At 33.7% G+C, this 26,251-nt stretch overlaps 1 protein-coding gene across 1 annotated transcript in view; it reads right to left on the bottom strand.

The window, feature by feature from the left end:
* Epha6 (EPH receptor A6) overlaps positions 1-26,251 on the bottom strand; it is an 808,761-nt gene that overhangs the window by 229,887 nt on the left and 552,623 nt on the right. The window contains exons 8-10 of the mRNA XM_077794332.1: positions 17,097-17,205; positions 13,515-13,585; positions 10,242-10,367 (exon numbers count right to left, since the gene is read on the bottom strand). Coding sequence (XP_077650458.1) covers positions 10,242-10,367; positions 13,515-13,585; positions 17,097-17,205 — 306 coding nt within the window. The remainder of the gene's footprint in view (positions 1-10,241; positions 10,368-13,514; positions 13,586-17,096; positions 17,206-26,251) is intronic.

Here is a 26,251-nt window from a genome sequence, read left to right as displayed (position 1 = left end):
GTTAATATCTCAGTCTACTTTCTCTCTCCATTTTTATCTTTCTCTCTACATACAAACACACATATGCATACAGATATGAACTGAATTTTGTTCTCCAAAAATTCCTATGTTGAAGTTCTAACTCCCAATGTGACGATATCTAAAGTTCCCAGGAAATACTTCAGGTTAAATAAGGGGTGAGGCCCTAATTGGATAAAACTGTGGCCTTGGAGGAAGAAGATTATCTCTCTTTCACGTAGGGACACAGTGAAAAGGCAATCTTCTCCAACCTGGAAGAAAGACCTCACAAGAACCTGCCCATAAGTCCAGAATTTTGGAAAAAATTAATTTCTGTGGTTTAAGCTACCCAGTGTATTGTTTGTACTATGGCAGTCTGTCTCAGTCTGTATTTTGTTGACAATAACATCAATAACACAACATCACAGACTGAGTGAGTTATAAAGAAAGAAAGTTTATTTTGCTGATGGTTCTGGAGGCCCAAGGCTAAGTGGCCTCATTTGGTGATGGCCTTCTTGCTGACAGAGTTCCTAGACAGTGAATGGCATCACATGGCAAAAGACAGAACATGCATGGGTACCTGTGTGTCTTCTGATCTCTCTCCTTCTTCCTATAAAGTTACCAGGATTCAATTATGAGGACTCCACCCTAATAAACTTATGTCATCCAACTCACCTACCAGACACCCCACCTCTAAACACCAGAGTCAAATTTAGTTTCTACTCTCTTAGTACCTCAAAATGGAAATTAAATTTCAATTCATGAAGACTTGGAGGACTCGAAAACCATATCTAAACCTTATCACAGCCAAGCCGGCTAACATGAGCATTTGTGTACACATACATACATATAAGTGTGTAAACATATACATAAAGTACACAAGCCTACAGATATGTATTTTTCTTTATTCTTTTCATTGGCCCAGTAAGATCAAAACATCCTTCCTCTTTAATTGCCTTAAACTTTATGTAATTGTAAACTAAAATGTTTATATGTTTTCATGACCAAAAATAGTATTAAAGACAAGATAGCAAATAAATTCCCAAACCGTTATTTGTATAGGTCTTGAAAAATAATGATTTAATTAAAAAACTATGATTTTTGTGGTAGGTTATAAAAAAATGGGCAAATTTCCTGTCATATCTACATACATGCCCCTTGTAATATGATTTTGTTATTTATTAATTCCTCTCCTCAAGATGTAGATTCTATTTCTCCAAACTAAAAAGTCACTAACCCTTACTAATTAGTTAAGAAGCAGGGCTAGAGTGATTTTGCATTAAGAAAAAGGAAAAGACTAGGTTTTGAAGAAAATTAGATATTAGAGGGAGCCAATGTCATCAAATCCTAAAGTATCTTGAAATTGTCCCAAATTGTTCTTTGTGGTCACCATACTGCTTTTGCCACTTCTCTCATGCAATCTTCCTATGCAATCTTATCTCAAGTCTTCAATAATTTCTGGATTATTTGCATAGCCATTTATATGTATGTTTTACTATATTTTGATCTTCCTTATTTCTAATTTGTCCTTTCCCCCTTATATATTGTATTTTCTTTCTTCTCCCTTAAGCCTTAGCTGCTTTGTTATTCATTTTCCATGAGCCTCATAGTGCTTCATGCAAAGCTGATTACACAGGGTTGCTAAATATGGAAAACATGAATATCATTCATTAGACATGCAGAGCAAAAATGTTATTAGAGACAAAATAGCAAATTTATAATCCGTTATCCATATTAGCCTTGAAAATAATGATCACTTAAAAAAACTATTGATGATGTGCTAGGTTGTAAAAAAATGGGCACAAATTCCTCCATATGTGTATGCACGTCCCTTTACCATATGACTTTGTTATTCCTCTCATGAAGAGGTAGAATTTATTTCTCCACATTGTGAAATCTGGGCTGGATTTGTGACTTGCTTTGAACAATTTAACATGTGGGAATTGTGCTATGGGAATTCAGAACCAAGGCTTCAAGAAGCTTTACAACTCTTGCTTCATCTGCTTAGCAAGGTGCATTGACAGTGCCACATTCTGTGTGCTGAAGAAGGAGAGGTCATATGAAGTAGAGATGACCCATTCGTGCTGAGACCTCTAGACCAACCCTCTGACATCCCACAACAGTCCATCTACCAGATGACTGTGGTCACAGAAATTACCACAGAGTGTCAGAAAATACCCTCAGTTCTTACTAAGCCCAACACAAAGAATGGAACCACAGAATCATGAATAATTAAATGATAATTATTTCAAGCCATTCAGTTTGGGAATGGTTTGGTACATAGCAATAGATAAATTGACTAGGTTACAAAAACAAAAGTCTCTAGTTAAATACATACACTGAGAACATAGGCATAACTATGGGAACAATCAACTAATTAGCTCATGATAGACAAACTGTAGGCTAATATAAGCAATCCTGTGATTAGATTTATGGCCTTAATTTACCTACTTACCCATGTAGAATGCAGAGGGGCTCTCTAACAACATTAATGCATATATGACATTGTGAAATAATCTTACAGCCTACCCTTTCACTTCTTCATGGGAGAGAGATGTGACTGCATACAATTTTATTTAAACTCATTTTACAAATTGTAATCTGAATAAAAGCCTGCCATCTTTAATATTCTCATACCAGACTTAAAACTTCAAATGATATTCAAGTTTACAAACATATTGTGGCTACACCATTAATGATAGTCCCAAGGCCCAAATATGTTGGAAAACTTAAATTGTGTGTCACTTAGCATATGAAAAAAAAAAAAAAAACAGGGCTGGATGTTACCATGTCTCTATGACAATGGAACCTAAAATCCTTGGTTGTGTTAGATACAAAGTTGCTTTTGAAACTTTCATAAACCTTAAGAGAGAATTTACCCTTATTAGAAACTTAAACTCTCTATATGAATAAAACAGCAGTTAACTGACCTAGACCGAATAGGTGAGACAAATTCCCCAAATTTCAGGAGACCTTATCAGTAAGTTAGTTGTGTGAGCCCTGATTACATCTGACTCATGACACTAATCTGTCCCACTACCCATGATATAAGCGTTGCCAGAATAAAATACTTGAACATCAGATGGTATCTAAGACTTAGTTTTGATGGGAATTGGACTGAAGAAAAAGTATTCCTTGTACCCTGTGCAAGCTCGATAACTAGGACCACCTGAGAGTCCTGACAGAACATAATAGTACTCTATGTTGCAGGCAGATTTCTAAGATACCCTGCAACAATCCCTACAAACCAGTATTTATGGCTTACGTGATGCTCTCCCCTTCAGTGTAGGATGAGCCCAGTACCATACTTAAAACCAATAGTATGTGACAAAGGTGATATGATATTATAATATATTGTATGTTCAGCTTTACTACCACACTCTATCATTGGCTTCAAAAAAGCATGATGGCATGTCAGAGAAGCCCATATATAGGTAAGACTCTGAGAGTCTCCTCCAGCTAAGAGTCAGTGAGGAATTAAGGCTGTCCATCCAACAGCCCCCACTGGACTGTATCTGACAACAGAAACAAATGAATTTAGGAGTCAATTCTTGCCGATTTGAGCCTTCAGGTGAGACCACAGCCCTGAAGGAACCAAGCCATTCCTGGGTTCGTGGTTCATAGAAATTGAGAGATGATAAATGTTCTTGTTTTGAATTATAGTATAATTTTTATATGTCAAGAGATAACTAATATACTATAGTAATATAAGGAGTCAAAGCTGTTGCATACTTAGTGTTCCCCTATATTCTTAAAGTAGACTTTGGAAATTAAGGGTCAAGTTTCCCTCATTTCACTAAATATTTTAGTAATATACAATTTGAAGGAAAAAAAGATAAAGGAAAAATGAGTTTAAAACATTAATAAGATCTTTGTAAGTTATAAAAAAAACCCTTTCATTTCTCCTGCTATATAAACTCGATACATAATAAAATATCAATGTAATGTGTTCCATATAAGTTTATATTTCACTAGGTAAATGCAATGGATATGTCATAGATTCCATAAATTTGGTCTAATTATCAGGTAAATTGTTAACATAAAGCAATGCAAGACTGTAATTCATAAACAATTTATATATTTTTTTATTTTGTATATATTATGCATTTGATATTATAGTATAGTATAATTATAGTGTTATATCCTTACTCTCCCTTAAGATTTTTGTCTAAGACAGGCATAATCACTTAAAATAATTATTTAAAAAGTTTCTACATTTTTTTCTCTTATTAATTTCTTTACTCATTTGTTTATTAAACATATACTTATCAAACAACTATGAGGAGGCAATTTTTAAGAATGGAAAATCCATTTACTCGATAGTGAATGTACATTAAATGGTTCCCCAAATAAAGTGTAGTATGTTGAATAGTAAGTAAATAAAATTTAAGTAAAGTCTGTGACACTGATATGTAGTTCTGTTCCTGATAATAAATCTACTAATCTCAGATGTTCCAGGAATAAGTTGACAAAAGTGTTACAATGGTTTTAGATGAAAATATTCAAATGAATTTTCTGTAGCTAAACATATTTCATTTTAAATAAGTTTATAGAAAAAATAAAACATGTAGAATAAATATAATTTCACAAGACAGAGAAAATTAATCTTTCAGTTTAATTAAAAATAAAAATTAAAAAAAAGAATTTGCTGCTGTGGGTATAACTCAGTGTATCAACCAAAATGAAATTTCATTTTTATTACTAATTTTCAACTAACTATGAAAATCATAAATTTTCCAATTATATGAAGCATTGATGGTCAAATTCTTCATGGGTAGATATTTATACCATAAAGTATTTTGAGAGTTAGGCAATGACTATCATTCCTAGCTATCAAAACTAAATATTAAAACTATTTGTTTTTATTAGTATATATTAATTATATAGAATAATGGATTTAATTATGGCATATTTATATGCATGTATACATTCTTTGATAATAACCACCTCTAAGTGCCTCCCTCCTCCCCCATCCTCTTCTTCTTGTCTCACAGTCTCCCTTCTTATTACTGTATTTATTAAAAACTGTATTTATTTTTAACCAAACAGTCAAATTCCCACGGTTTTCTGTAGTGTCTGTTTCACAACTGTTTCTCAAATGTGTCATTTCTAATCCTCCCTTAAATCCTGTAGGATAGCTATTATTATTATGAATCCATTTTATAAGTGAGGCAAAATGTCTGAAAGATGACTAAATTACTGAAGGTCACAGAATGAGTTAATAGCAAAGCTGTGAGTCCAACCTGACTTTGTCTTGCTTTCATCTATGTCTTTTTTTATTGATGTAAAGCCAATCTTTAATTATATCATCTGATTTAGAATGTTACAAAATTACTGAGTAAAAGGCACAACAGCATTACCAGAATTTGTTGTTAAATGTATCCTTTAGTTTATTGATTATGCCAAGAAGTGTTGAGGAATACCAAAAAAAAAAAGAAAGAAATCAATCAGACTTTTATCATAAATTCTTTAAATAGATAAACAAGAACAAAGTGTGTAAGAAATACTATCTCATCTAAATCTAGGGGAAATAGATCATCACACAAATTTCTTTTTGTAAAAAGAGAATTGGGAAACCACATTTGGGATACTGTTTACATTTCTTGTTGTGTTGCAGGAAAGTATAATAAAAGAGGGACAGATATAAAAAAAGGAGATTCTTTAAAATAACTGGGTTAATTAAGATAATCTAGAACTACATTCTAAAGAAAGAAGACTGTGGGTTGGGGTGACAGGGAAATTAGAAGAAGCACAATAGTTTACATGTTGTCTTGTACTTCATCAAGGGAAAACGCGACCTCAAATGAGAAGGCAACTACAGAATAAAAATACTAGGCTGAATACATCACCCTGTTGATCTTATGTCCTTTTTATTGTCCGTTCAACTTTCTTTCACCTGCATGTGACTGCCGAGAAACCAAGAGTTAAACTTTCTAGACTATTTTCTGGAAGAGAAAAAAATATGGTGACACTAAACCAGCAGAAAAGGCTGATAGCAGAGGCAATAACCGAGTTTTGTATAGATAAAGGGATAGAATATGAATGACAGTGAAGATATTATGCATTTCCATTGAGACTAGGGAAGGTCAAATCTAAAAAAGGTCACCCTATGGGCTTAGAAACACAAGAATGATTTTTTTCAATGGTATAATGTTTCAAAATTATAGACATTCGGCTAGGCAAGATTTTCTTACAATGGTATAGGATCAGTACTACTCTGAAAAAGGGATAGCCTTTCAATGACCTTTTCTGGACCATGATTAAAATTCAGTTTACCAATTTCCTCATTATCTCTTAAGATATGCGTAAAATAATGATTCTACCCTAATCTGACTTGGCTATTTTAGCGTGAGAATTTCTGTTTTAAAGTCCTCTCTGCCCACAGTATTTCATTTTATGATGCAAAAAAGTCAAAGGAGATAGATGATCTTGATAGTCTCCTATGCAACAGAGATGCTCACTTCATTTAAATGGAAATGTGCATTTTCATGGAAATTCAGGCCTGCATTGATGAACAAAGATAAGCTGCCACTTTTAAATAGAATAGTGATATGGGGTGGGGGGAGTCCTAGCAAACTCATAAAAAAACAGTGAAACTTACAGTGAAAGATAGGCAATATTAAAAGTATATATATTTATCTGTATATATTTTCATACTGATAAATTAAGTTCTCTAAGGTTTAGTTGCACAGTATTTGGACTGCTACGAAGTTGAAAATTCCCAGGATAAAGGTTAGAGAAGACAGGCTGAATATATATGTGTCTGATGAGCCCAGTGACTTCATATGACAAAGCTAATTAGCACCTTGTCTTTTATAAGTATTATCCTTCTCATAAACATTGTTCAGTGACTGTGTCCTGAAATCTCATGGGTCAAATGTAATATCATTTCCCATGCTCTTTTCTTTCTGAAAATATTAATGTGTTATTTTTACATTCTTCTTTTTTTATATAACTCATTTAGGAAATACCAATGATTGTATATTGTGTCTCCCAACTAGAAACATGGAAAGAATACATAATGGTTTCTTTGCCCAAAAAAAAACATGCAGATCTGGTAGATTTTTCTTAGACAATGAATTGTGTGACTTGACTGACTCCTCTCCATTCCCACTCTCAGTCCTCTAATCCTGTTTGAGTAGCTTTCTCCTAACTGCTGTCAGGACCTGAGGACTGGCCTCTTCTATCTCTCCCACCCAACACACTTCTAGCCAGCATCTACGATGCCACATAAATCATTTAATTTACATTTGCAAAAACTACCTAATGCACCCAGATGATGTGGAAATGGAATCTAGGAAGAAACAATCAGTAACGGTGGGAAAAAAATAGAGGACAGAAGACAACCTAAGGAAAATATTTAAAGTTAGGGAAATGTGCCATGGATGTTACAAAACTGTTAGTTTTTCTACAAGTTAAGTGGTTTGGGGACTCAGAAAATCATACCCTGAAATATGGCACATTGGCATGCCATGCTGAAAGACATTGCAAGGGCTTTTCAGAATGGTTCTCCCTGATTTTCTCCTGCTTTCCTGCCCTTCTTTTTCCCTGAAGCAATTCATAGGAACAAGAATTCCTCTTCCCCAAAATGAGTTAGGCAAACTAGATTTATTACTCTAACCTTTTCCCACCTTTCTGTGCAGTAGCTGTTGCACAGAAATTCTCTAACCTACCTGACAGATCATAAGACCCTCATTCCAGAGGGTTCCTGCCCCCTACTGGGGGGGAAGGAATGCCATAGAAGAGCCAAGAGGAATCTGAATAGAGAAGCCTTGCTGGGCTTCCCTCTTTAGTCTATTATAATTATAATAGCCTTCCTCCAAACACATTTCTACATGGATATCCATGTTTCCTCTATCCTAAGTGTACAAATAGCTGTGGCCCTTATGATGAGTGAGGAAAAGCATCACACATTTTGCATCCCTACACGAAGAATGCTTCCTACACACAGCCACTGCGGGAAATGTCCTGGCATCCACCAGAGTTTCCACATGCAGAGGTTTGGACAGACACACTAATGGAATTACCTAGTACTAGGTAGTAGCACAAAGACGAACCCTAGGTTACAACAGCTTTGCCTTATAGAGTGCTTTTATTTCCATGATTTTTCAAAGATAGACAGTAAAAGGACTCTTAGTATATTGTTTGAAAGTTGAAATAGTCAAAGATGAATAAAAATTTTAAAAAGAGACACTAACACTCAGGCCTGACTACATAGTTTCAATATTCTGTCTTTGCCAAATGAGTGATGTCCCATATAACTCAAGATCAGGAAATGCTGGTAAATATAATACTAAGATAGTCCCTTTAGTAGTTTTTTTTTGTAGAATCTGTTTTACCTTTTTTTGTGGGGGGTATTTATATTTTGATTAGGAGAAAAACCCCAAAACTGAAGAAACGTTTAATTTCTTTATATCATTTTTACTTCAATAACTGATTTTTTCCTTTCAACATTATGATTTCAGACACTGATTTTTAATTTATTGACAAAGTGTTACAATAGAAAATGCTTCTACTATAACTATATGAGTACTGAACCATGTGGATGAAAGGCCATGTCACTTTTTCCAAGGGGTCAGAAGAAGAAAGTCAAATATAGTGTACAATGGAAACTATTCACTCTCCTTTCCATTCTACTGTCTAAATAAAACAACCTCCCCAAACAAAATGAATTTAATGCAGTCACTCTTTGCAATTATGCCTACTGGTGCTCTTTGTTCAGCCGAAGTAAATGGAGAAACTGGTTCTATTCTGAGTCTTTAATCTTTCTGATATGGCACCCTCTTTGGCAGAGAGCATACAGGACCCCTATGTCAGCACTCAGATGAACATCTATCTGGTCATGCAGGATATAAGGCTATCCACTTTTGCATACAGAATGCAACAACTCAAGGAGAACTCTCTCCCAAAGTCCTAGGAATTCTTGAGGTAGTGCTAGTACCTAAGAAATTAGGTTTCATTCATGAGCAGGTGATCTATGAGTTCAGAGGAACCCTGCAGTAAGTTTAATGCTCTGTTGTCAATATCTTAAAATTCTTAATGTTTCAACAAGAGACTCTGCATTTTCCCTTTGCACTGGATGCTGCAAATTATGTAACCTGACCTTCTGAGGGAGAAGGGCTTTAAAAGGGGAAAATTGCTTTCTTTTGGCCTTTGCAAAGACCTGAAAGCTGGTTGGAATGACCCCACTTGGGTATACTCTATTTTCTCCAAAGGATAACTCCTATTCAGGTTTTGAAAAAGTCTATACTCCCCTTCAAGATCCAGTCTCCCTTCTCTATTTTAGGAAGACATTCTGTGCATTCTACAACCTCTTCAGCTGCATCCATAGTTGCTTTGTCAGTGATTATATTTCCAAACTATCCAGTGTGTCTCCATTTGATTATATGTGCATTTGAACCATTGAGATGTGAATAGAGTGTTTCCAATTTCCAGGATACTGCCTCAAAGACAAAGATGAAGAGACTGAACTCTTTATCCTTCCTCTAAGGTGGAAGGTCTTTGACCATATTAGGGAAGGCAGAGGAAGGAGTAGAGGAACTGGGGTCCCTGCAAGACCTTCAGAACTAGAGCTCCTCTGCTAGCATTGACTACTCACTTTGGGTCAAGGACTTGAAAGAGGAGTCAGCCTTTATTCTTGAGAGCCTTTATTATTTAAGCTTAGCTCTGGCATAATCAAGGTACAACATAAATACTTGTGGGCTGATTTATACTTAATTTGCATTTACCTAGAACAGCTGAATAACTGTTCAGAGTATTGGAATAGTCTACATAGGAAGAATTATCAATTTACCTTAAAATGATATAAAACTATATTGAACCGAATTTTACCTTCAGTGATTCTCAGAACACTTCTGAGTCTTGAAGAGCCTCAAGGTCATCATTATGAATATTAATTACAGTGGGAGTCTAGAGATGTTGAGGCTTAAGTAAATCTATAATAACCTATGACAAACTCCTGAAATTGCATTTTCAAAATAAATTCCGGAAGCACTCTAGTTTCACTGTAATTTATCTTCCTTATGAAAAAAGACTATAGGATGTTAAAAATAACTTTTGTGAGACTTCTTGCTGTTGGAAACTAAAAACGGACACTTATACTTTAAAGAAATAGCATAACGAATATAATTTTCCTCCTTAAAATTTTTAATGACCAAAATATTCAAATTTAAAATGTTATGTTGTTAATCAGTTACAAAGCCTTTAAGCCATCACATATTCAAAAGTATAGATTTTGTGTTTACCTGCCCCAATAACTCTTTCGATGCGAATTCTGGAAGGATCTATTTCTTTTGCAAATTCATGGACTGCTAGGGATGGGTCTTCATAGGTATCTGGATCAATGTAAGTTTTAACTCCTGGGAAACGCACTGCAACAAAAATAAAAGATTGATTTAGTTTAAGAATATTTTAGTAGTCATACATCTTGTGAATATGTAAAAGGAGGAGTCATGTACTGAAATAGTCAGTCTAGTCTTGTTACACGAATTCTTCTCTTTTCCTGATTCCCTTCTTCTCTTCCCTCCTTTAAAGCTTGGACTGCTTGCATTTATTTACCATACAGTGTAAATGAGTGGGTAGTTTCATAGAATCACTGATGGTTCCAAGAAAACACATCAGCTTACTCATCCACTAGAAGAAGACCCATACATTTCATACTTCTCTAGTCAGAGTGTGGGGAAATGAGGCATTACTCACCCTCAATAAGCTAGCACCATAGGATCCTTCAAAAACACTAGATTTTTGTGAACTTATAAACATTTATATGAAATAGCATAACAAAAATAAGTTTACTCCTGTACTGTGGTCTCTGTTTTCCAGAAACTCTGTCAATAGAACAGAATAGAAGTCAGTGACAGGAAGGGCCACTACTGATACAAGCCTTTCCTGTGTACTCTGAGTTGCCTTCACAGCCAGACTGCTAATGTCTTGCAAAGGACCAGCTAGCTTCTCTAACCTGGTGGGAAGGGTGGGCACCAAGCTCCCAGATCTTGTCACTGATGGTACAGCTGCTGCTGTGTCTCTGGTGGGGATGGAGTGTTCACAGCCCACCAGCAATTGGGATGAGGAGGGCTGGTTAGAAAACGTGAACACATGGCTGCCAGTTCATTTGTGAATGCCTGAAGTCACAGACTGCCTGTGAATACCCTTCTGTTTTGTCATTGATTTCTGTTTTCTGCTTTAGATTGCTTGCTCTTGGAGTACAGAACATTTCTTATGTATTTGTGTACCTTTCGATACCTTCTGTATGGTTCTCGAGGCAATAATCAAGTCTTTACTAAATAACAGGGATTAAAGGACCAAAGCTAAATTTGTGGTAGAGTGAATAGTACTCAGTTTTGTTACTACTTAGATTAAAAATCATATTAATCTAGAATTAAGTATTGTTTGGGGCTGCTTGGAAACATGCTTTTGCAAGAAAATCTCAAACAAAAGATAACAAAGTGAGTTTAGAAGAGGTGACTGAATGGCTGTTATTAGCAGTAATTTGCTTCATTTATTCTTCATGCTCATTGCCTTCATTTATTACCTCCTGTCTACTGTCTTAGTGCTTGATATTCACTCACAAAAATATTAGTATTTCTCAAATAGCACCAGAAAAGCACATTTTCAAGTACACTTAGACCCGACGCTGATTTGGAAATGCTATGCTTTTTATACTTCTCAAAGTTCAGATTGGAGGGAAGGAGAACAGAATCTCTACTTCCATTTCAAAGGCCATGGGATATTATTGTAACTTAGTAAGAATTGTGATTTATGATTGAGTTCTGTAAACTCAAATCTGGTAGCTACTATTAGATGATTAGCAGCATATAACTGGATATATGGACATGCTGAAAATACCGCTTTAAGCACGGAAAACAAGTCTTATTTACTAACTCACACATAGTTCTAATAATGAAACCATTCAATTATTTATGATGACACACATTTCTATAGAATAAACTGATTAGTTAATATTACTTTCTTTCTTGTAAATACAATGTATGTAATATAGGGGAAAAAATGACCAAGCTTAGTTTAGATTTTACATTATCTGGTTACTAACTGATTTATTACTTTTTCACATTTTTTATTGGTATAGTTTAATTCTATATAATGGTGAAGTTTGTTGTTACATATTCATACATGCACATAACATAACACTATAATTTGGCCAACATCATTCCTAGTTACTAACTATTTTAACTTATACCCTGTCTTCTAACATCAGTTTAGGTTTTTTTTTTTTTTCCTATCTCCTTGGCTGCCTCACGTTATTTTCAATGCTTCTTGCTGTGCCCATCTGGTTTAGTTTATGCTAAACTGGTACTTAGAAAACAGATAATAAATACCCTAGGAGCACCTTTTCCCTTCGCATCTCAGTACTAAATGTCCTGCAGTGAATCTTAAGGTTGCCCAGCGTAAGTCATCTGCCCAGGTGTCTGGATCCACACTTCTGCAATCTGTTTACAGTGTTTCCAGGTCATCTCATGCCAGATATTGGCTCTCTCAGCTCTGACAGAGTAGTGAGACTCCAATTTATTGTAAAAAAGAACAACCTGTGAGAGTTTCTAAAACTGCATATGTCTTAGTCCTAACCCGGACCTTCCCAGTCAAACCTTGGGGAGTCAGGGTGAACATTCTATTTCAGGTGATCCATAGAATACTCTACAAAACCACATTAGCCTTAGGAATAGTCCTAAATCATCTCACTGATTTTTAATATCCTTACTTAAAGCCCTTTCTCTCTTGAAAAAGGACATAGATTGGAAAGTACCTTATTCTTTTTGTTTTTTCTTATTTCTTTTTTTTTTTTGAAATAAAAGATGAGTTTCAATAGTTAAAGGAATTGCTTCTTGTATTATCTCTGTACTGTAGTTAATTAGAGAAACACCCCTTTCTTGTTAATTCAATGTCTCATGGTAGAGAAATTCTCTTGAAAGCAGTGTGCAATTTTTAGGTGGATGTCGAGGAGGGTGTTAGGGAGGAGAGGATGGCAATTATCAAACCAACTATAGTGGCAATTACAGCTTGCTTGGGAAGAGATCCTCAAATGAATGTAACTGTGTAGTCAGTGCAAGGATTCCTTACATATTCTAAAAGTTAGAGAGCTGATGAATAATAAATTGTTTTGTTATATGTTTAAGTGATGACAGTCCCTACGAGAAGGAGTAAAGATCCCTTAATATCTCTGTATCTCAGCTACTAAATAAAATGGATGCTGATTCTGGAGCCATTGTGAGTGGTAAATAACTAGATATAATCAGTCAACTTATATTTTTAGCAAATTCAGTCTGTTGTGTTTTCCAGCAAGCAGAACTGGGAAATAGGTAATGCAATTTAATGAGAAGCAGGTGCAATTTCTACCAACAAACCTGGAAACCAGATGACAGCTTTAAAACTAGAAGCTTAGAAGTGTTTTTGCTGTTGCTATTGTTGTTTGCTTCCTCAACTCAAAGGATATAAGTTTGAAATAAACTCTTGAAGTGCTGGAACAGTGTAAAATAATGCTAGAGAGTCACCACACTACTTACAATGCCCATTCTGCAACTGGTTTCTTCTCTTCTCTTCTGACTTCATCTTAGCCTTTATGTACCACTGACACCTTTTAAAAAAGCAAACAGAAACTTATTTTTAAGAAATATGTGGGCTAAAAACCAAAAGTAATTAAAATAGATATTATTTATAGACAAAGTTTATGCTATAAAGACCACTTTTAAGAATATCTTTACAATATGAGCAAAATTACTTATCTTTATAATATGTACACATTGTGATATACATCAAGATTAGCCCAGATAAGTGAAGTCATTTGATCCAAAAGAGAGGACTCATGTTTTTATAATATGCATAACCATCATTTCTTTCTTGTATGAGTTTGTAAGAAGTTTTTAAAAGTCAAAATGAAAAAAAATGATTTTGTGTCAGAATTGCAGAAGTTTAGGCAGGCATCTTCCATTGTTCAATGTTAACCAATATGATGGTTTTCTTTCTTTAGTAATTGAAATCTGGTGGAAGAATATTCTGTTCTCTCACTGGATAACTTGGTTCCCATGACTTCTTCAATACAAATAAATTCACTAACATCTGTATGATCTAACAGTTCATCAAACTGCTCATTCCAGTTGGTTAAACTGAATATATCTCTGGTACACAATACAATCTTCCACTGTGAATTTTGCCTCAAATTATCTGCAAGCTGAGTCTGGATCAAAAATGTCTTAAAGATTTCATAGGATAATTTTCAGTGTGTGCTCCTTTACCAACCAGCATAAGAGATACTTCAAAATGATTTTTTTTCTTATGTAATTCAAATTGTTCTCTCCAGTGTGCAGAATATTGAAGTGGCTTCTGATGTCATATAAATCAGCAAATGTAGAAACTGAAAGCTGAGAATAATTTGGTATAATTTTTCTTTATCATCAAGTTCTCTTTTTAAGTGTTATTCATTTTCTGCTCCAAATATCAAATAAAGGTAACATTTGAGTCCTTTTCTTAAGTTTATCAGGCAAAGTTATTTAACCTACAAAGATTGTAATACTTTATAATTATTATGTTTAAGTTTTAAGGCAATACTTTCTGATATCTTCATAAAATGCTTTTCCACATATGTATGTATTATTCAAATCATTATTTACTGAATTATTTTATGGAAAATAATGCCTTAACCAATGTTCCACAAATCATATATAACTTGTAAATTACATCTAATTTTGCTATAGGTTGAATCACTGTTAAATAACATATCATGTAATATAATTTCCATGATGAATGGAGTTGTTTTTCCCTATTGGGGATAAATATGATACTGCTGTTAAATAAAATTATATTTTTATGAGAGTACCTCAAATTTCTTTGAAGGAACTTTCCAAATGGAAAATAAGTATCTTTATAAATCAAATTTCACCATTCTGTTTAAATCATCACTGTCTATCTAGTTAACATGGTATAATTTGTGTCTTTGGAGTTAAGATTTCTTAATGTGACCTTAGTTTACTTCAATAATTTAATAAGCTTTCTGGGCTCCAAAGCATATTGTCTGTAAACAGGGTGCAATTTCATGATAAATGGAAAATTTTCAAGAAATGCATGCCCTCAAATTAACAGAGATTGGGAAGAATTTATGAGACAGAGGGCATAGGATAATACAGTAAGGTTTATTATTCTAAACATTTCCATAATAAGGTTTGATAAACATGTAGTAATTTTTTGCAAGTTGGTGTTTTTAACTTAACCCAATTGTCATTTCGGCTTCCCATACAATAAAATGCTTTATTTATTTTGCTTTTCCAGTCTGGTACCGTTAATCTCACTGCAACTTTCTTTCATTTGTCTCCACCCCCAGCCATCATTATCTCCTGATCCCTCTCCTGTGTCAGAGTCTTATGTAAAATTAAAAGAATTTCAGCATGTTTTTCAGTAAACAAACAAACAAACAAACAAACAAAAACAGCCTCCACCAGTATATACACTTTTTATTCTTGGTTTCTATGATTGGTGGGTCCCTGAGGGTGGTTAAGGTTTTTCTAGGCTGTGTTTGCTTTAGGCTTGAATATTCTGTCTTCAACTCCAAAATTTGTTTTTCATTCATTATAAAAGAAAGGTTGTATCTAAGCTGTGCTGATGGCAAAGTGCTATCAGAGGTTAGCTTTCAGAATAAAGGGAGAGAGTTGAAGGGGGAACGCTGGCAACATGATGTGGCCACACTAGTATTTTTACTAGGATAAACTTATTCTTTCTTAAGTTCTGTAAAAGGAGGTTTGTTATGATGAAATCTTTGAAAGCAGTTGTATTAGGGACTCAAAATGATAAGAGTTGTCTAAGTACTTGTGCACTTATTTATCTATACCTTGAAGTCTGTTGTCAATATTGTAGGTGACTTTTTATTTATGCATATATCCTAGCTTAAAACTCAAAGGACTTGGTGGTATTTTCTTTCTTATTAGAGAAACCTATTTTATAATTGATTTCAATAATTGAGTACAATTGTTAAATGAATTTTAATAAAACATAGGTATCTCGGCAGAGTGTATTAAATTAGTAAAACAAAGATTGTTTATAAACAATCTGACAGTACTATTTATTATTCCTGGGTTTTTTTTCTGTTTTTTATCAGATACTATCAGAGACTAGGTTTGCTGATAGGGTTTGTACACTTTACCTAATGTTAGCATGGATGTACACTGTTTGGCTGGCCTTACTTCAGTTTTAAGTCACAGCATTGGTATTTTGCTGTACGTGTATGTAACAAATTACTCTAAAAACTCTTGAGGTATTTTGTGCCCCTACTGATATCTATATCAATTATTTCTCTTTATAGAAGTGATCTGAAGATATTTATGATTTCTGACAGAAGTCCTGGTTAAATATCAAGGGTTAATAAGATATAACACTTGCATTTTAAAATAATTTTCTACATACTCATTCTTCTTTCTGAATTGTCAATGTCTATATCACAGTAATAATCATCAATTATATTTAAAAATCAATAATCAATGCTTTTAGTGTATTAAATTATCATAGCAAACTTATATGAAAATACAAAGCTAAGATTCAGATGGGTGAAGGACTCTGACCACTAGTCAGGATTCAAATCTAGGTCTTTTGCTATTTTATAGTTATCATTACTTTACATTTTCATCCATCTTACCCTAAGGTAGAGAAATACCATAATTATAAATCCAATTAAAACTATTATACTAAGAACAGTTTTAATATCTAATTGATAGAAAGTCACACTTTTGTAATACTAAGTTTTTAAAGAGCTTTTATATGTATTGTTTGCTCTGCAAATTTTTTTTTCTAGAAAAATATCTTTTACGGTGTCATTTTATTTTAGAAAATGAAAAACTCAGAAGTAACTTGTAGAGTACAAATTCATCATTCACAGATTTCACACTTCTTTACCAAGTCATTGTGTGCTCTTGTGCTCAGAGGCTTGTTGACACCAAGGACTAATGATGGAAGCCATGTGCTGGGTAAAGCTCTCTATCCTCTGATCTGTCAGGATTGTTCTTTGGCTCAGCTGTGCATTGCTACACTTAAAAGCATTTAAATACACAGTGTATAAAACAGTGGATAATCAAAAATCTTGAAAATACATCTGTTTCCGTTACCTGCCAGTGATTAAGAAGAACAAAGTAAGGATGACCAGAAGGGTGAATCCCCCAACGGCGGCAGTAGCGATCACCAGAATTTGCCCTTGTTCTGCTGCCATGTCAGAAGCTGAAACACAGAAGGGTAATATTAAAATTTACCCAAATTTATGCTAAACATAGTACCTGTTTGAAAATATGGTAATGGATACCAAACAAGCCCAACATATTTTGCCTTTATTTCGGAATTCATATATAGGATGCTAACCCCAAATAAATGAGCTTTGTCTAAGGACTGAAGAGTTGAGGTCATCACCCACCACAATAGCACTTCTTCTTTCCTATAAAAAATATGAAAAAAGTAGACTTATTCTTAGTACCCTACATTTTAGGATTAAATATGTGTTACAGAATTAAACAAAATGGTTTTGTTTTATATAATTGCTTATTTTAATCTCCTTTAAAACCTTTAAGCCAGTACACAAGGCTTCATGGACTGTTCCATTATCTGTTTCTACAAAGCAGCAAGACTGTTCTCTCATTCCTTTCAAGAATGATCTTCTAAAGGTAGCCTCTTCAACAAATGGTGCTGGGAAAACTGAAAATCCATATGTAGGAAAATGAAATGGAACTCCTGTCTTTCATCCTGCACAAAACTCAAAGTGTATCAAGGGCCTAGTAGACCCTGCACCCACTAGAAGAAAATGTAGGCCCAATTCTCCATCATGTTGGCTTAGGAACTGACTTTATCAACAAGACTCCTAATGCATAAGAAGTAAAATTAATATCAATAAATGGTATGGTATCAAACTAAAAAGCTTCTTCCTAGCAAAGGAAACAACTAAGAACGTGAACAGAATGGGAGAAAATCTTTGCCACCTCAGTTAAAGCATTAATCTCCAGGGTATAAAATAACTCAAAAAACTTAATTACCCCAAACCAAATAACCCAATCAATAAATAGACAAAGGAATGGAACACATACTTCACAGACGAAGAAATATAAATGGTCAGCAAATATATAAAAAAAGTTCAACATCTCTAGCAACTAGAGAAATGCAAATTAAACTACACTGATATTCCATCTCACTCCAGTCAGAATGATAATTATAAAGAACAGAAGTAACAATAAATATTGGCAAGGATGTGGAGAAGCAAACTGGTACAACTACTCTGGAAAGCAGTATGGAGATTCCTCATAAAACTTGGAATGGAGCTACCATTTGACCCAGGTATTCCACTCCTCAGTATATACTCAAAGGACTTAAAATCAGCATACTATAGTGACACAGCCATACCATTGTTTATAGCAGTTCAAAGCACAGTAGGCAAGGTATGGAACCAATGTAGGTGGGCTTTAAGAGATGAATGGATAAAGAAAATGTGGTATATACATACAATGGAATATTACTCAGCAATAAAGAAGAATTAAATTATGGAATTTGCCAGTAAATGGATGAAAGTGGAGACTGCCATGCTAAGTGAAATAAGCCAATTCCAAAAAAACAAATTTCTCTGGAATGTAACCACCAATTTGACCCAGTTATTCCACTCCTCAATATATACCCAAATGACTTAAAATCAGCATACTACACATCATTGTTTATAGCAGCTCCATGCACAGTAGACAAGGTATGGAACCAGAAAGTTCTTTCTGATATGCTGATGCTAACACACAATAAGTGGGGGAGGGTTGGGGAAGAATAGAAATTCATTGGATTAGACAAAGGAGAATGAAGGAAAGTGGGGGATGGAATATAAAAAACAGTAGAATGAATCCAATATAACTTTCCTATGTTCATATATAAATACATGGCCAGTATAATTCCACATCATGTACAACCATAAGAATGGGATCCTAATTAGAATAAGTTATACTCCATGTATATATGTATAATATATTAAAAATACACTCTACTTTCATGTATATATGAAAAGATAAATTGAAAAATAAAAAATAAGCTAACAATAAAAATTTAACACAACAAAAGAATGATCTTCTATATATTTCATAGAACTAAGTTCACACATTAAATTTTTAAGTTTCTACCTGCTCAGCACAAGGAAACACACACACACACTCTCTCTCTCTCTCTCTCTCACACACACACACACACACACACACACATATATATATATATTTAGATGTCTAGATATCTATATCTCTATTTATATCTACACATACATATTATGTATAACTAATAGGTGCATAAATGTTTGGCAAGAATTGGGAAAATTATATTTAAAATGTCATTTTTTTTTTGTTAAAAAAGGTCAGATAACATATAGAACAAAATGCTACTTTTTTCATTGACAAAACTTTTTTTTTTTCACGCTGCTGGAGATGAAACATAGGACCTTGTGCATGGTAGGGAAGAAAACTGTATCTTAATACTGCATGGAGTGCATATTTAACTAAACTTCCAACAATGTTTCAAAATATTAGTTCAATTTGTTTATTAATATTCCTCATTTTCTGTATTACTGAAACTTAATTCAAATACAATTTTTATGGGATGGGATGAGAAACAGCACAGAAAAAATGAAGAGCTTGCTCTCATAGGTCTATGACAAAATTCAGGTTTCCAGCTTCTTGTTTTAGTTCTTCTTCATATACTAAAATTCATAATAATAAATCAGTTATCAGTTTTCTATAATATTAAATAAATATCACCTTTTAATATTGCTTAAGCTAAATCTTGTTTTTATTTTGATTATTATAAATAAAAATATGTAAATCTCATAAGTCATAGAAAGTAAATTGAATTTAAAAATATATAATTACAAAGCAAACTGAACTGAGTATGGTAGTGCACACCTATAATCTCAGTAACTTAGGAGGCTGAGGCAGGAAGAACACAAGTTCAAGGTTAGCCTTGGAAACTTAGGGAGACCCTGCACAGCACAAGGAAATACACACACACACACAGACACACACACACAATAAAAATAAGAGTGTTTCTGAAAATAAGTAGATAAATAAATTTAAAAATACTAAATAATAAATAAAAAGGGATGTATCTCAGTGGTGGAGTACCCTGTGTTTTTCAGACACAAATGTGTGTGTGTTTATATATATATATATTTTTTTTCAGAATATTACAATCTCATAAAATGATATACCTACTAGAGAAAATCTAAACCTTCAGTGCTATTGTTGACCCATTAAGGAAACAGTCCTGGTATTTAAGAGACTTTTAAAGAAATCCTAATGTAATAAAAACAAAATTTATATATGTTCCGTTTTCAGTAAGAAAAATATATTACACTTTGGAATTAGATTTTTGCCATCCCGATTTAATCAAGGTATTTTCAGGCAGTCTATTACAATGTTCAGTTTTTAGCTCATAATCTGTACCAAGACAAGTTAAATGTTGCACCTTATCCAAAACATAAGGTACTGAACCTTTTTTGTTTGGTCTTCACTGAATTTCCTAATCTTCAAAATAGCACTACTATCAGTGCCCCCAAATGTCACATTTCTCATTGAAAATTATAAAATAACAAATATTAAGAAGTTCTTGTTATAGAAAACAATATTAACTCATTGAAGATAAAGAATATAGCATTTTAAAAGAAAACGGTTTTTATGCAGCAACTGCTATGTTTACAAATTAATAATATTGTTCAAGAGTGTTGAACCCGAACCATATATTTTCACAGTAGTCAGACAGCTAGTAATTTATTGAAACCATATATCCAAAGTTCAGATGGGGAATAAGATTATGTAATTGGGTACCTTCTGAAAATCAGATTACTTTGCTATAGAAAATTGTGTTGATTTAAATAGTTTTACCAATATGTCTCCTTTTGCAAACTTCAACTATTTATTTATGAACATTTTAAATTAAATGTAATTGGATTACAGAATATTAAGTTGTGACACTTCAAAAAATGCATATTCTTGTATAATTGTTTCTTAAATTTCTATATTAGGAATCCTAAATAGTCCTCTATGGAGAGTAAAATATATAAGTAATCAAGTTATTTGAAAATAAGAGTGTTTAAGGAGGCACCCTGTTACAGTGGGAGCAAAATGTTACAGATGATGAGGTTGAGATTATTAGGAAAACACCACCAACATTCTCATCTTGATCAACAACAGTCACTATTTATTTTGACAGTCTTCTATGTTCCTAGCATAATTCATCAAGCTTCAGATTCACATGAAATTTATGTTCATAATCTTGATAGGTAGGTACTGTTATCATTCCTTCCGTAAGTAGTAATGTTACTTGTCTAACATTGCACCTATCATACACAGGAGAGCTAGCAATTCAACTATTATCTGCCTCTGAGTCCTTGCTATTAATGGTACTTGAAACCACCACTTTACAAAAAGGAGAAACCACTACAACTAGACCATTTGTTACATAAGCATAATTATAGCCTTGCTTGACTTTGTTTTGATGTTTATAATGTTAAGAATGTTGGATTAAGCATTCACAAATCTTTCAGACCAATTTTAAAAAAGTTATAAGTATAACAATAAATAAAATTTAAATATCACCATCTTTCAGACCAATTTTACTATATTGTGTGATCCACTAAGGCTATAATCAAATTTAGATTTGCTATATGGATATAAGAGAAATACCCAGGATCTATACTGAAACCCTTGGTCCTGACAGAGATAATTTCTGAGTTTTATTATATTAGTGTTGGTCTATCACAGAGTTCTGACTTCATCTCAGGATAAATTCCCAAACCCTCAACTTTTTACAAATGCCTCCAGTATATGTCTCCAGATTTATCATTCTCTAACCTTGCTGAATTTCTCCCAGTGTCTTGACTGAGCCCAACTTTCTCTGCTGGTCAATTCCTATGCAGTCCTCCTTCATGAACATCACATCATTTGGGAAGCTTTCTTTTTGGCCGTTTAGATTTGCTTAGACCCCTTCTCCCCAGATAGATGTACCTCTGGTCCGTTTAATGACTTATACCAATAACATGATCATATTTTATTAAATTCCCTATTTTTTTTGTAAGCTTTTTTTCCTATTGGAAAGCAAATTCCATAAGGGCAGAGAATTGATTCACTATGGTATCTGTAGTGAGTTGAATGGTGACGCACCTTCCCTCTCCCCTCAAAAAGGGAATATATGAAGAAGTCTCAGTCACTCTGAATTATATACATGATCTAAAATACAATGACACATGTCTTTCTAAGAGACTGAAAAGGAGAAGACAAAGAGGAGAAGGTGATGTAAAGACAGGCAGAGACTGGTGCTGTAGTACCACAAACTAAGAAACACGTGGAGACCCCAGAAGTTGAATGTGGTAAAGGATTCTCCATAAGAGCCTTTGGAGGGAGGATGTTTTGCCCTCCAGAACTGTATTCTGTTGTTTTAAGACACACTTTTTGTGATAATTTGTTACCACAGCCCTAGGAAACTCATATAGTGTCCAACCTACAGGACATGATGCATGGTATTAGCTTAATCGGTATTTTTTTTTTTTTAGTGAATGAATTAATGATTATTTGCATTGAACGAATTTGGTAAGAAAATGTTAGGTTAAACTCTAACCAATCAATCCACATTCTCACACTTCCCTTGATGTATGAGGAAGATTAACATGAAATGCAGCTATGCAATGTATATGAAGAGAATCTACCACCTGATATTAATCATGAGAATCCTATTATTCTGTATGCTTGGATAAAATACTTCCTGAAGGCAGAAACTACTGGAAAATTCTTACTTCCAAATTTTACTTAAGCTCAGAAATGTGAATATAAGGTTAATAATTCACTCAGAAAATATTTATTAAGTATTTTATTTTATATGGTGCCAGGGATTGAACTCAGAGGCACTTAACCTCTGAGCCACATCCCCAGCCCTTTTTATGTTTTATTTTGAGACAGAATCGCACTAAGTTGCTTAGGGTCTTGCTAAATTGCTGAGGCTTTGAACTTTCAATCTTCCTGCCTCAGCCTCCAGAGCTGTTGGGATTACAAGCCTCTGCCACCAAGCCTAGCTATTAAGTAACTATTATATACCAAGCATGGAGGTAGATACTGGGGATACAGTGATGAACAAAATAGACACAGTTACTATGCTCATGGACTTATAGTTCAGTGGTGAATATAGGCAGTGAACAAAATATTACAAGAAAAGCTATTGTTATAAAAAGGAACCTGGTGGGCTGGGGTTATGGCTCAGTGGCAAAGCCCTTACCTAGCAGGTGTGAGGCAAAGGGTTCTATCCTCAGCACCACATAACAAATAAAGGCATTCTGTCCATATACAACTACAAAAAACAAAAATTAAAAAAAAAGGAAACTGTAAAGTGATAGACCATGGCAGTGAGTCAGCTGACCCATTAATTTGGAAGATATAATATGTTGAAAAGGAAGAGGATGAGGAGAAAGATAAAGAAATGCTTTGTAGCCAGAGACCCCACTGACTTGATTCATTTAAATAGACACAAGCAAACCATAAAAATCACCAACCAAATTGATTCAATAAAAATACAGTATTGCTACAAATCCCTCTGCTATAAAAACTTGTCTATAGTACTATTTGTTTTTTCTATCCTGACAAAAAGTTTATTTTTAATTAGTTTTGTAGGGAAAATTTATAACTCACCCTCCTGAGTAGTACCTACAGAGAGCTAACTTGTCCTTAAAAAGAACCACAATGAAAATCATAGTAAGAAATGAAATTTATTTGTGATTAGCGGATTGGAAATGTTCTTTTGCTTAATGGATTGAGGTTGTCTTCTTGGAAAAAGATTAAGTATATTAAAACAGCATATTTGTTTTATGGTTTTGGAAAGGAGTACACTTCCTTAAAGGAAGCAATTATCCAAAAACATGTTGCAAAATTATTACTGAACAAGGACTTAGCACCCTAGCCACCGCTTGATATAATTCAGATGACATTATTAAGTAAGGTTGGATTTAGCTGTTTCCATTTAAAGAGGAAAAAGTGAAGTTCTTTAGTTGGAATCAAAATACTTAAAAAAAATAGATTGCATGTCTTTAGGAAAGTATGTGAGAAAAGCAATTTGGCTATTTTTAACTGGAGAATTTTCTTCTATGGAGGCATATGATTTTGTCTCCCTGTAATCAAGATTATTCTAGTTTATATTTACATTTCAAAGTAAAATCTGTTATTTGTATTCTGTCTCATTTTCTGTGGAATAGCTTTTTAAAGTTAACTCTTTTCTGTTATGAACATCCTTTTAAAGTTATTGGAGACAGCAGTCATGAGATTTTTTAAAATAAATTATTTCTCAAAAATGCTGCCTGTTGAAATAAAATATCTTCATCATTTCACCAAAATGAATTCTTGCTCTTTTTTGGCACAGTCAAAATATTAACAAAGTCATGAATTGACAATAGTCAATAAATAAATGCATTTTTAGGTTTATTTGCAACCGATACAGGAAAATTCTCCTCTCAGGTCATACATAGCAATCACTGTTAGCCTAACCTTATGAGAATGAGAAGCACACATGAATGTACACAACCTAACACTATATAATGGAGACCAATTAATCTTAGCAATTTCAATGCCATAAGCTTAAGTAAACATGAGTAAGGGATACAAATGAAAGCTGAGGAAATTTTTCTCCTAGAAGAATATAACTCTTGTGACTTAGAAGATGAAATCACTATTATCTTGCCCATCTAGACTTAAAAGCATGTTACTCTCTTTGATTTTTCTACAATTCTGAGTCCCATGTCAAAACTTTCATCAGGTTTCATATCATCTTGTCTTTATATTTCCACTGGAATGGTCAAATTTCAGACTTCAGCTCCACGTGACAAGACCAGTTTTTTGATTTTCTGTTGGGTTGCCTTTCTATAGTGTCTCTTCCAACTCCCTCCCATATTGTATAGCCAGATAATTATCCTAAAACATAATATTTGAAAATATTTAGAATGTTTTCCATTGCCTAGAGGTTCAAATTATCCCTTACTGGTGTGTCTGCCACCTCAGCGATTTCCAAGAATGAAATTTTGGAGTTAGCCCTCTTACAAGTCTCCCTTTGCCTTCCAGTTGTCATCAGTACTGTCATCTGTACCTTTTAAGTATTCCTTAGATTTATCCCCAGACTCTCCAATTTCCATTGCTAGTTAGGTATATATATTATCACATTTATTTGAAATCAATCAGCAGCCTCAGTGATGTGAAATGCAGTTGAGCAATAGCAAGCGAGACAAAAAATAAAAATAAAAAAATCCTCTGGACATCCACTTGATGTTCACATATTAACAATACATAGCTCATGCCAAAATAGAGCTTTGATTCCTTGTGCTTTTACTTTAGACATATTTATTGATTACCACGTTTACAAAATAGTACAATAGCAATAGATTAGAAATAACATGGTGGGGGTGGGTATCAGAAGAGAGAAAGCTGAGTAGAAGAGCATACTACTGGGAAGATTGGCAGAAGAGACGAGGAAAGCAGAAAACATGACATCCCCAAATATACATCAGTCAGGAGTCAGAAATCAGAAATTTAAGATCCTAAAAAGTTCAACCCTACAGAATTCAAGGAGCAGCAAAGGACTTACTATGATTTAACTCTTCACATTGACAAGTTCATTCAAGGTCAATTAAAAACATAGTGAGATAAGTCCAAGACATTTTATTTAAAGGGCAGGAGTCTGTAGGTGCATGATTTGAAAGATATTTCTCTCTAACACAAAAGTTAAAAAATAATGCTTTTTATACCAAATGCCTGGATGAAAAAAAAATGATTCACTTTTTTTAGGGATTTTATATTTTATGTTAGAAATAATATCTTTAGATATTTTCTACAACAAGGAATTGGCCTACTGCCTTACATGAGTTAGATATTAATAAATGCATATTGTTCATAAAAAAGAGATAAAGGATACATTTTAGACATAAATATAAAATATCCTTGGCTGAAGAATAGTATTCTTATTTGATTTACATGGCAATACTAATCCTTAAACATGTCTTAAGTTTCATAAATGATACCTCATAACTTGCATCACATTGATAAGTTAATAGAAGAAAGTAATGTGCATTAGTTTTTTCCTAAATAGTTCTGCCTAGGCTTTAAGTGAAATAAATATTAGAGAAACAGGCATAAATATTGTATTTATACTTTTGTTCTCATTCAATATTTGATGCTATCTACCAGTAGGAAAATATGTTTAAGGTTAGAAATGAAAGAGAGACTTGAGAGAGTCT

Source organism: Urocitellus parryii, chromosome 2 (assembly GCF_045843805.1).
Source record: "Urocitellus parryii isolate mUroPar1 chromosome 2, mUroPar1.hap1, whole genome shotgun sequence".
Taxonomy (NCBI): Eukaryota; Metazoa; Chordata; class Mammalia; order Rodentia; family Sciuridae; genus Urocitellus; species Urocitellus parryii.
The sequence above is the reverse complement of the archived record's forward strand: the minus strand, read 5'-3'. Positions and strand labels throughout refer to the sequence as shown.